Source organism: Centroberyx affinis, unplaced genomic scaffold, assembly GCF_046629955.1.
Source record: "Centroberyx affinis isolate AG114_WGS23_722 - 3 ecotype Tasmania unplaced genomic scaffold, CSIRO-AGI_Caff_v1 ptg005775l_1, whole genome shotgun sequence".
NCBI lineage: Eukaryota > Metazoa > Chordata > Actinopteri > Beryciformes > Berycidae > Centroberyx > Centroberyx affinis.
Window position 1 is genome coordinate 52,302 of NW_027282927.1, and position 12,818 is coordinate 65,119.

Here is a 12,818-nt window from a genome sequence, read left to right on the forward strand (position 1 = left end):
GTATATAATGAAACCTGTTACACCAACGACTCCTTATTTATTCCATCATCTTTGCACTCTGCACCATTGCACTATTGTCCAAGGGTTGTTTACATATGTATGTATATTATTATGTATATTATTACATAGTAGTTAAATGTTTAGGTTTACCTCTGTTCATCTTGTTGTCCTTGTTTTTAGCTGTATATTTATTCTATGTAAGTACATTGAGAGCAACGAAAAACCGGAGTCAAATTCCTTGTATGTGTTCATACTTGGCCAATAAAGCTGAATCTGATTCTTCTGAACTTGCTGTCACAAATCGCAGAAGTGTGTCAACACAGATGATAAACATGGCAGCGAATCTATCAATGTCGGCGGTCCAAGGTAATAAAACTCAAGGTTATCAGTAAGATTCACGCTAATACAGTCAAACCTACTTGTGAGAATTAAGCAACGTCCGCTGCAGTTTGTTTGTGGTTCATTTTAAATTCACAAATAAAAATGATTTTGGATGCGAGCGTTCCGACCAGGTTCCAACGAGCTAAAACACGTGAACGCCTCCTCCGTTTCAGGGAGACGTCATCCTGTTCTTCCACTTCTCCTGATGTGACCTGAACGCAACATGAGAGCAGACTCTGGTCCATGAGACGTTTGGGGTTTCTGGGAATAATAATATAAAACGTCCATGCGTGGAAATAACGTCAAAGTGAGAGCTCACTGCTTCCTCCTCCGCTCTGGTAAAATCACTACATTTGAAAGAAAAATAAAAAAGTATGACAGACGTCAGTCAGTGTCTTTCATGGAATATTATGAAGAAATTGTAAATTACCATGCTGAATAAAATACACACAGCGACAAAACTCTTTATCAATTTTTAATGTCAGCAGATAAATATTACTCAATTTCAGTGTTTGTCATGCTATATGACTTCAGTTTCTCTTCAGTCATTATGAAATGAATTACTAACTAACCCTAGCCCTAAAGAATAAGAAAAAAATATGTAAATAAAACAACACAAATGTTACTAATCCATTTCTTTCCCATACCTCCCGCTCTTACAGTCTAGTAAACCTGTTGAAATTGTCGGTAGCATGTTTACATAATTTACCATCATTTACAGTCTATTGCTTTTACGGTTTATTTCATTTTTACTACTATTTTTATTGCTGAACTGCAAGAGGAGATCTTACGCATCGTCTCTCAAATATATACGATCTTTGTTTAGAGTAAAAGGAACTTTCTGGCACCGACAGAGCCAAACATGACACGTGACTCCGCCTCCAGCACGCGAGACCTGACCGTACGTCAGCGAGCTGCGTCAAGCCACCCGGAACGAGACCGGAAGGTAGGCGATTTTGCTTTCAGAATAAAAGCATATAATTTGTCACTCGACTTTCAAAAAACATTACTGGGGCGGGGTCATATACTATTCTGTTGATTTGCAGAAAAAGCACCGCATCAACCACGCTTTGTGCTGATAATATGAAGAAGGTTATGTGATGCATACCATAGACTGTACAGTATGTCCTAGTGGTTTGTCAAAGGAGCCAATCAGCTGCCTGCATATTGTCATACCCTGCCTCCTCTTCAATGTGATTGGTTGGCTCACACAATATCGGGGATGCAGCCTTTATCAATTACGCCCCAAAGCTATGGAACACACTACCTATAGATATCAGGGAAGCCAGCTCGATAAATATTTTTAAAAGAAAGCTAAAAACTTATCTCTTCACTTTAGCCTTTAACTAGCTCTGACTTTCCTGATACAGGCCCTAAACTCTTTTTTGCACTTTGTTTCGCATGTATGCACTGCTGCACTTCTTTTAAAATGTTGTATTTTACTTGATTTTATGCATTCTAGGTACTCTATTTCTTAACTTTATTTTTTATTATTATTCAGTGGGTTTTATTTTCCATCTTATGTTATGTTCATTCTATGTCTATTTTCATGCATGTAATGTCTTTGTTCTAAAGCACTTTGAGCTGCATTTCTTGTATGAAAGGTGCTATACAAATAAAGTTTATTATTATTATTATTATTATTATTATTAATATGGCCTGCATCACGTGTTCCTCTAAAACGTTGAGCTTTTCTCAACTATCAAATTCCTAAAAAAGAAGCCAGGCTCCTCATTCAGCCTTCAAAGACAAGAGAGATGTAGCAATTTGACAAATTTTTAGCACACCCAGTTTGTCAATAAGGCTTTTATTTTGAAAAGATGTGACAGGAAGTGTTGCTCTTGCTGATTGTGGTTAGCTGAACTCTGGTCCGTCAAAGAAAAGCTCAGCGGTGGGATTCACGGAAGATGCTGAAGAAACGGGAGCTGCTGGTAAGTTTCCGAGTTACTGACTTTTCCCATCACAAATACTAATAATTACAAGTTAGCAGTCAGCTGCTGGCTCAGCAGATAGACGGGTAATATGATAGTTAACCCCGAGACTCTAATTACATTCCGCGAATTGTTTGGCTAGTTTACCTTTCAGGCTGGAAAGCTTCGACGGTAGTAACGTTAGCCCGCTGTCATGGTGGGACTTTAGCTAGCAGGTCGGTGACATTGTTGTTTACATGGTCGTGGACGAGTCGTTCAGCCCACCGGGTTTTAATATTTGTTTCGAAGTGAAGGTGGAGTCGATCCGCAGCGTCCCTCTGTCTCACCCAACCTGTTAGCCGGCTGACTTTCTAGCTAGCTAACCTTAGCTAACATTAACGCCTGCTGTGTGTGTGTGTGTGTGTGTGTGTGTGTGTGTGTGTGCGTGTGTGTTGATTTGTATCTGGCCCAGCTGCTGCAGATGTTGAGATGCTGCGTGAAATGTCCCGGTTAGTTAACATTATCGGTTGTATTTTAATACAAGTTCTGCTAATTAGTGGGTGGTGTGAGTTGAATGATGTAATTGAATTGGATTTAGCTTATTGTTTTGCTTGGCGTTAGTGTATCTGTGTGTGTGTGTGTGTGTGTGTGCAAGTGTGCGTGTAAGTGTGCGTGTACTTTAACGGGAACGTGTGTATAAGAGAGAGAGAGGCGGTGCATGTATTTCAAGGGACTCTGTGTGTGTGTGTGTGTGTGTGTGTGTGTATCAGACAGACAGTCAACATACAGCTGTTCCACCCCATCCTGTCTGTCAGCAGAGTGTAGGTGAGGTAACGCTCTTCACTTTGTTCCACACTCTTTAAGGTAAAGAGGATGAGGGTGGAGCTGAAGGTGTTTGTACTGATGCATGCAGCAGCAGCATCAGTATCAATATGAGCCACAGTGTGAATTCAGCAGCTTGTTCAAACAGCAGGAGTGTTCCTGAACACACCCAGGCTCCAGAAAATTCTTAAATCAACTCTCGGTTTACACTGCATCAATCAAACTTCAGTAAGACTTTGACTCCCTGCTAAAACGTGTGCTGTGGAATCCTTGTTGTGTGGACTCACTGATGGGATTTGTGTAGAAATGGGATGTTACTGGTCCTGCACTGTACACTCACATGAAGCTTTTTCCATCCAATCACACCTCCAGTTGGGGTTTCTTTAGTCTGAACCAGAGTGGGAAATGTTGACTTTGTTGTATTTTTGTATTTGGTTTGTTTAAGGCTCACACTGACCAATTACAAGCCAGCTAGGACTTGTAGACAAAAGTCACATCACTTGCATGTAGCTTTAGTTTTGGTGACGTGTCAACCTGCAGGTTAGAGATTTTGGTGGGGGGGTCAAAACAAATCTGACTCTAAGTTTATCTAACATGATGGACATGTCTGTCTCTTCTTCTGTGGTATTCGTACCAGTTAAGTGAATATGAGCTGAATATGAGCATCAGTCCAGACTTCATTTTGTTGTTTGATTCCTGTAGTTGGTTGGATTAACAAACTGCACCGCAGTTCTGTCATTACAGGACTGAGACTCTCGGTGCCGTTATTTGATGTTAAAATCAGTTGTAGCTGGTGACAGTGGGGGGGTGAATTTGGGAATCCATGAGCCTCTGTGATCAGTGGAGAACGGTTCCTGTTCCTGTTGTTATCAGCTCTCCATCAGGCCGGATCAGGACGCAGTTTAACCACAATGAGCCAGCAGCATTAAGAGATGGATGCTGGGAGTAAAGCACTAAATGAATAGAAACCACAGCAGATGCAGACTGGAAATGATGAAGCTCAGTGTGGTTGAACAACATCAGATGATCTGTGTAAGAAGATCTCCAAACTCACACTGAAGTGATGTGTGATGGGTTCATGGTGGAAACATTATTAGGAATATTATTCTGTCTTCAAACACCAAACATTACATTATTGCTAATATTCTGCATAAGCGGCCATGTTGTCTTTGCTATGAGTTCCACAGTGGAAATAAGTCCCCGTGTGTGGCATCCTTTTATGTTTGATGTGTTTTTAAAGTACTTAAATGCATCAAACAGCATGATTTACATATTGACCTTAATGCAACTTGCATTAAGATAAATGACTGGCTCCTGCTGCCTGGCAGTGTCACAAGTCCTGATTCTCCCAATAAAAAAAAAAAAAATAGGCCTAAAAAAAGACTGACTGTTGGAGCCATTCCATCTGATGAACATCTTAACATCTGATTTTCTAAATAGTTCAGCTGGCTGAGACTGATATCAACCTAAGCATGATGTATATTTTTATGTTGTTTGTATTGTTTATGTATATTGCTTAAATCCTTTCTGCACTATAATCTTTTATTCATTATTACCATCCCTGTACATTGTCCTGCTATTGTACTGTACATTGCTGCTGTTTGTTTGTTTGTTTGTTTGTTTATTTAGATCCCCATTAGCTACTGTATTGTAACAGTAGCTACTCTTCCTGGGGTCCCTATTTGCATTTTTTACAATACTTCAGTAACAGAAAATACATCAATACACATCCGTAACATCACAATAATAGCTGCTGTGACACCTGAATTTCCCCCAGGGGATCAAAAAAGTGCATCTTAATCTTAATCTTAATCTTAAAGTAATATATGTGCGTTGATATCTTAATTAAACCAGGTGTGAAGTCACAAACAAGCAAGAAACACGCCGCAGAGAAAAGTTGATTTTGTTGATTTGTTTTGTTACCGATCGATACTCTGAACTCGTTTGAATCATTTTCTTTAACCTACTCTACCTTATCTGTTGATTTGAACTTGACGCGAGGCTGCGATACACACACACACACACACACACACACACACACACACACACACGCTCATCCAAACATTCATCCACTTCATCCGGACCCATGAGACCTACAAACCATGATCTCACACAGCAAGAAAAGAAATGATACAGCAGCCCACAGATGTGTGTTGGAAGTCTCTAAACAGCTTAACGTTGAAGCTGAACACAGAGGACAGAGGCCAGGACAGACTCGCTTCCCTTCTTCTAAAGCAGTCGTTTTTTTTTTTTTTTTTTACAGTAAAGTGTCACAGAGAAGCCCCGCTCCAGATTCCCCGCATGTGTCTGGATGTCAGCCTGGTCCGAGCCGCGGTGTTTACACAGCCAGCAGAGAGACCGACCTCTCAGCTGGGCTCATCTGCTCTTCATAATAATAATGATAATAATACACTCCTCTACTGCAGGCATGAACGCTGACTTTTTCTTTCGTTGGGGAGCGCTGGTGAAATGAAGGTCAAAAAGTTCTGTAGCACAAAGAAAAAAAATGAAACGCGCACATGAATGAAAACTTAAATAATAATACAATTTCTTATTCTTTTAGCGGTAGTACAGCTCATTGTGAAATAATATGCCTTTATTGAAATATTCAACAGTTTGAGAAATATCTGACAGTTCAGTTCTTACATTTAAAGCAGAGCCACATACATAGTTAACCAGCTAACTCTGGATACCCGGGGGCCCAAGGGTGAGTCTGCTGTTAGAAACCTGTCTGTTAGCCAGGTGTGGTTCATATCCGCTGGAAAAATAATTAAAAAAATGTTAAGTACAAGAAAGGAAATGCCTGTTTTATGCCCCGGTGTTTCAACACTGCAGTTACTTTAACATTTTGTTCATTTAAAAGCAGGTATTACAGTGAAGTGTTTTTATTTGGAACACTCACCTAAACCTTTGATGAAACTATATATAATACAAACCTTGAACTAGATCCCAGTCCACCTGAACTGGTTGACAGACTGGTGCCAGGAGCCCAGCAGGTCTGTGCCGATACGAACATTTCATAGCACTATTATCTTGACCAAAATTATCTCGATACACAATATTATTTTGGTCATTATTAAAAAAGATGTACTGTAACATTCTTCAGATACTTAAAAAACGAATTCATCAGATCAATCACAAGATATTTGACTTTTTTCTGAAACAAAACTATAAAACACTGGTTTAGCTTATAGAAACTCTGAGAGTTTTAAACAACACGAATAAAAATCCCCAAAACAGCCTCAAGCAGACTCGATCCCAAGTATTAGCATCTCATTTCCTCTCCTCACACATTTTATATAAATAAAGTCAAATGAATCTCAGATAAAGTTGAACTGGTCTGGATCCACTTTAACTCAGTCAGCAACATGAATATAGCAGTTAATTAGAGCGCTTCTCCTTTTGGGGAAAATAAAACTTCAGTGATGACAGATGAGAATCACAGTTATTGCGGAGGTCACAGTAATAAAAGAATTAGTGGTGGTGTCATAACTGTTATTGTTTTTTACTGTGATATATTGGAGTAACGATTATTGTCCAATCTCTAGAGCCAAGTACTATTTCAAAAAACCTTCAGAGCAGTCGAAGAGGAACACTCGGTCGACATCAAAACCCCCGGGGGAAAATATATAAAATCATTTGTCTTTGGGATTTTCAAGAGTTGCCATATGTAGACAGACATCATATTCCATTCACAATAACCTGGATAAGCTCTAATCCTGGTGATGAGAGGCGAGGTGGGGAAAGCCGCTTCAGGCAGCTTGCTCAGGAAGGTGTTTGGTGCTGAGAAGAAACACCGGACTGCACATCAAGTCGCATTTCAAAGAAAATCTTTCATTTCGATTCAAACTGACTCCATCCCAAGTATTAGCATCTCATTTCCTCTCCTCACACAGTTTTTGAAGATTTTCTGAGCACTGAAGAAGTATAATTCATATTGCAGATGCATTTTCAGCAAAAAAAATATCTGACTTTTTGTCAGTATCATGCAGACTGGGATACTCTGGCATGTAAAAACCATGTCACATAAATTTAAGAATGTATTGGAAGATAATTTTGGTTTGCAGACGGTTTACAATAAATACACACAAGGAAGAACACAATAAAATGCATAAAATGACCACAACACTTTCACATATGAAACCCGTAAAATTGCTGCATTAATTTTTCCGGTAAATGTAGGAGTTTCTGTTGCCCACACGCCTTTTCCGCTTTTTTTTACCCGTTAAATTCCTCTGTTGTCATTTCCCGGGAATTACATATAACCTTTGAGCCGGAGTCACTGCAGGTTGAAGGCGGCGGCTGAAGACGCTGAGCAGCTTCTCTTATTTCCACGTCTGTCCGATTCAACTTTTTTGCCGATGATCCTTTGTCAAAAAAGCTGCAGCCCGTTGTCTAGTGGTTTGTATTTCCCTGCTTCATGTGTCTTTACAGAATAAACTCGTCTCCTCCTTGAGAGCTTTGTGATTGGCTCACAGTTCAACGACAGAGCATCCGATAGGCCTGAACAATGAATCGAAATTTTATCGAAATCGCAATATGGCCTACTGCAATTGTCAAATTGCAGGAGGCGCAATATTTGTTAAAGGCAAAATGTGTGTCCAAATACCATTTTAAATGAAATATTGTGGTGCTGCAGAGATGTCCTGGCCTACACATCATATTCTACAGACAGAAAACATCTTTGTTTGGTACAGATCCCCGCAAAAATCACACCATAATCATTTTAATACGTTTTTCAATGAAAATGAGAATAATGATGTAAAAATCATCATTCCCTCTAATATCGCAAATCATATCACAATTGCAATATCAGTCAAAATAATCACAATTAGATATTTTTTCAAAATCGCTTGCATCGCTTTAACATACGATCGATACAGAACTTTACCAGAAATGTTACGACGTCTTGGGCGGTGAAATTGGTGGAACTGATTTACCGGCATGTCGACACCGGCTCCTATTCTAACATGAAACCTCTTACCGGTAAATTTACAGAACAGGCTGCATGTGTGAAAGAGGCTAGACAGGCAAACATCAGTTGATTATCCAGACAGGGAGTCAACAGCTCTATATACTGAAATAAAATCCCTTTATCCTGTTTAACTGTTTGTTTTAGTGGTCTGTGTCTGTTCTGTGGCCGCTCTGATATGCAGAATGTCCTGTTTCTTCCTGTATAGAGGGGATACTGGTGACTGGGATGGAAAGATACCTATAAGCAGCTTATCCTGAATATAAGACCATAACCAGGATGTGAGCGGTTAGCCGGGATACGATTCACATGAAAACACTCAGTGAAGCCTGAAGCTCAGAGTGTGTGTTCGTCACGGTGCAGTGTGGAGTGTTTGCTCTTGTAGTGTACCTGCCAACCGGAGCAGGAGTGTCAGGAGGCCAGCGAGCCCAGCCGTCTCTCCGTTTGGGTTTCTGAAGGCAGAGTGTGGCGGAGGTGTTGTGCCGAGCCTTCCCCTCCCTCCCCTCCCGTCCCCTCCCCTCCCCTCCCCTCCCTCCCTCTGATAACCTATTTCTGGAGGAGAGCAAATTCCTCGCCATTTCTCATCTTCTACCGGCTCTTTCACACCCGGCTGCCTCGCTGCCTTAGCTCTGCTGCTCCTCTGTGGTCGGGGGTCAGGCTGATGTATGGCTCGGTGCTGGCTGCCTTTCAGCCGACAGTTTGAGTCTCCTTGGTCTAAACGCCGGTCCGGAGGGTTTCCCACGCAGGCAGGAATAACATCCTGGCAGAAACAATGAATACCTGAAAATGTTGGGCATCGCCTACTGGCAACTTCAATCCAAATTTCAGTACATGTCAGCGTTTCCCACAGGTTGACATTATACTTGTGACAGTGTGTTTTTGGGGTGTGGCGGCAGTTGGCATCGATAGTGGATTAATTATTTGTCCTTACCTTACCTTACAGTGAGAGCAGTGTGTCGAGTCGAATCCAATGGTGAACAGTGTAGGGCTGAACAATTAATCGAAATTTTATCGAAATCGCAATATGGCCTACTGCCATTTTCAAATCGCAGGAGGCGCGATATTTGTTAAAGGCGAAATTTGTGTCAAAATAGCATTTTAAAGTAAATATTGTGGTGCTGCAGAGATGTCCTGGCCTACACATCATATTCTACAGACTTAAGAAAACATCTTTGTTTGGTACAGATCCCCCGCAAAAATCACACCATAATCATTTTAATACGTTTTTCTATGAAAATGAGAATAATGATGTAAAAATTATCATTCCCTCTAATATCGCAAATCATATCGCAATTGCAGTATCAGTCAAAATAATCGCAATTAGATATTTTTTCAAAATGGTTCAGCCCTAGAACAGTGGCAATAAAGTCTTTGCACTGCACTCATGTTAACTTTGGGTAGTTTTATAAATACTGTTTGGATCAAATTGTAGAATTTTAAGTTTCACTTTCTTTTTCATGGCGGGAGACTCTGTTGGATTTGGTCTCTGGTCTGTGTATCAACTAATGACAGTTGCACAGCAAGCTCTCTATAATGTGATGTGAATTTGACAAACGTTTTTTGCCTGATGAAGCTCCTATGACCAAAACATTGCAATTAAGTATTATGCAAATGTAGACATTGTGTGGGATTATATTGCTTTCTCAGTATCTTCCTTTTTGGTTTTTCTCCTACACGGCCGTCACTCAAGACGTGAGATTACAATTAAAAAGAAAACATTATAAAAAAATCTTCCTGGGTGGGCTGCCTGGGTAAAGCCTTTGTATGGGAAACCCTGTAGGTGTCGGCCTTCATATCCACATGGTCAAACCCTGGTCTGTCCGTCTTCTCCCTAAACTCTGCTGTGGGCCGACATAGCTTTGGTTCCATATGGGGTTTCTCTCTCTCCGCAGTAAGTAATTGTGTCTCGTCTCGGGTCTGAAGTCCTGGCCCGGTCTTGGACTCTGACCTGCTTCACCTCGGTCTTGTTTCTGACTGAGCTAATCGGTTGGAAGATCTCTGCATGATGAACCGGCCTGAGGAGCTCGCTTTATATTCATGTTGGTGCTGATAATAAATGAGGCCTTCATGTCCTTCCTCCTGTGGCTGCAGTGCTGCGTAACGGTCGGTCAGGAAGGAAATGAACACCGACCACCAGCTAAGTGCTGCTGTAACACGATCATCATCTGGACTCCTGCTCTAATGCAGTTGGCTGCTGAAATAGTGAAATGAGGCGGTGAATTGTGAGCTGTACCAGATACTGAGGCCTGTGGACAAAAGAGTAAAGTCTCCTGTCCTGTGCAGAAGTAACGGAGTAATCACATTAGAGTCTGAGTAATCCAATGGATTATATTTTGAGAGCAGCCGTTCAATCCCTGAATCGGTGAGGAAAATCTGGAAAGGAAGGTGAAGGAGAAACACTCTGCAGCACTTAACGCACTGAACCTCCAACTGATCCAGTAGAGCTGCTCAGTGGAAACCAGTAGAAGACTCTCAGTGTGAATATGTGGAAGTTAGGAATGGGACGATCAGTTTATCTCCTGATACGATACGCAATATGGGGTTCAGGATTCAATACAACCAGGATAAGATGTAATAAATAAAAGTTCAGTGACAACAAAGTCTGACTGTGCAGAATTCTGTTTATTTCTGAGACTCAAATCTTTCTAGCGATGCCATTGGCTGCTAGAATGTAAACAACAATTTAAAAATGTCATTACAAAGTGACAATAATATAATTTGGATGGAGAGCTTGTGAAACTGTGATGATCAAGAGTCTCATTAGTGATTACTACAGCAGAATAACATGGAGCTAATATCACCATTCATTTTTCTGCCCCACGATATGTATTGTCACATTTTTGTATTGTGATATATTGAATTTCAAGATATTGTCCCATTTAAAAAAAAAGAGCATGGAGTTCAGTCTCAGGCTCTCAGTCTCAGTTAGAGCCAGACAGAGTCAGTCTGCTGTTGTGCTGATCAGGATGTTTCTGTGGCAGGTCTGGGTGAGGTGAACTTGCCGCCCAACCTCCTACTCCACTTTCTGGTTTACCTGGTTCCTCCAGTGAGCTGGCGGTCAGAGACATTAAATTGTGGTGAAGACTCAGAGTTTCCCATCAGGGTTGGGCTCAATTAATGAATGAACTCATCAATTCCAGTTCAACTGAGGAATTGGAATTTGAACCTACCTTTGAAACCTACAAGAAACATAAGATAAGATAACATAAGATAGCACTTTATTGATCCCCATGGGGAAACTCAGGTAATTCAGGTAAAGTAGCATAATTGGAATTTAATTGGAATTTCAGGAAGTTGAAATTGATTCAATGAAATTCTGTGAAATTCCATGTTTTTTTCTTACCACATATCTGAGATTACACATAGTGTTATATATTATCAACGCTGAATATCTTAAACTGCTTAAGGAACCTTTCAGCTGGTATTTGATGCAGAACATGTAATGGTAATCCATACATTATGATTGAATGTGTTTGATTTGTTGTTGTTTGTCTTTTATTTGATCCATAATGTTTAGCGAGCCAAGACAAATTCTCTTAGAAGTGGAATTTCATGGAATTTCATGGAATTCAATTCTGTTTCCTGTCATTCCAATTCAATTCACATTCTGTTTCCTTACAGCTGGGAGACTTTCACATTCACACCATGCATTCTCAGTTCAGTTCATGAATGGACCCAACCCTGTTTCCTATACAGTGTTTTGTTTACGAATCATTTTGGTGTTGTGATGCGTGAAGCCGACGTTTCTTGCCGATTGTAGTTTTCAAACAATCAAGCTGTATTGCTGCCAAGTGCTGAAAGTGTTTTAGTGAACTACAGTGACCATAATTCATTGCTCCTATGACGCAGCACCTCTGTGCTTGTTGGAGTGGTGGTTTGAAACGTCGCCTCCATAATCAGATGGAAGTAGAATAGTCAGCTCATGTTGCAGCGCAGTTAACTTATACAACAATGAGAGACTTGGTGACTGAAAAATATCAGAGTTACTGGGCTCGTTAAATGAAATGTCAGTAAGTCCTAGAGCAACCAGATTTGGTGGGTAGGTTTAAAATCTCCTCTACTACTCGGGCAACAAAAATTTCACGAATCGGCCAGATGGTGGCGCTAAAACAAGCAACTTCATGTTTTGGCCAATAACTCCTGAACTGTAAGGTCTTCGAATTTTATGCAAAACTTATATTTTCCTATTACTCCCGCAAAATTAAACAATCTTTGGCGCACAGCATGTATGGACTTCCTATTAAAACTAAAACTGCTGGTACTCTTATCATGTGGAGACCCAGCTGAAATCTCCAGTGCACTGATGATCTCACAAGGCAGAAATGACTTGACAACATGCCTTTAAAGAATTAAGCTCTCGGGATTATTATTATTATGTTCTAGATTTAGAAATACAGTTAATTTCCAAGATGCTGTGTATTATTTTTGTGGGAAAAAAACTATCATTACCACATTCAGTATCTCTCCATCTCTCAGATCATCTATATATCTCTTGGAAATCTCATTTAGGATCCAAACTCTTCCAATACAAATCAAATACTCTGGTGGCTGACTGTTTCACTGAACCTTCTGTCAGTCTACAATACCCAGTAAACAACGAGAGAGCAACATATTGGAATGAACCCCCCATTTTGGAATGAAACTCGCCCCTGGCCTGATGAAGCTCCACCCGATCTGACTCAACTCGGACAAACTAGGAAACGGAGGTTGCCATTGTTCCTCTCTTCACTGAG

General features: G+C 40.5%; 1 protein-coding gene across 1 annotated transcript in view; it reads left to right on the forward strand.

Moving 5' to 3' along the window:
- Positions 1 to 2,230: 2,230 nt before the first annotated feature.
- LOC139667812 (calcium-transporting ATPase type 2C member 1-like) overlaps positions 2,231 to 12,818 on the forward strand; it is a gene marked incomplete at its 3' end in the record, with an annotated part of 49,856 nt that continues 39,268 nt past the window's right edge. Inside the window, exon 1 of the mRNA XM_071547286.1 lies at positions 2,231 to 2,312. Coding sequence (XP_071403387.1) covers positions 2,289 to 2,312 — 24 coding nt within the window. The remainder of the gene's footprint in view (positions 2,313 to 12,818) is intronic.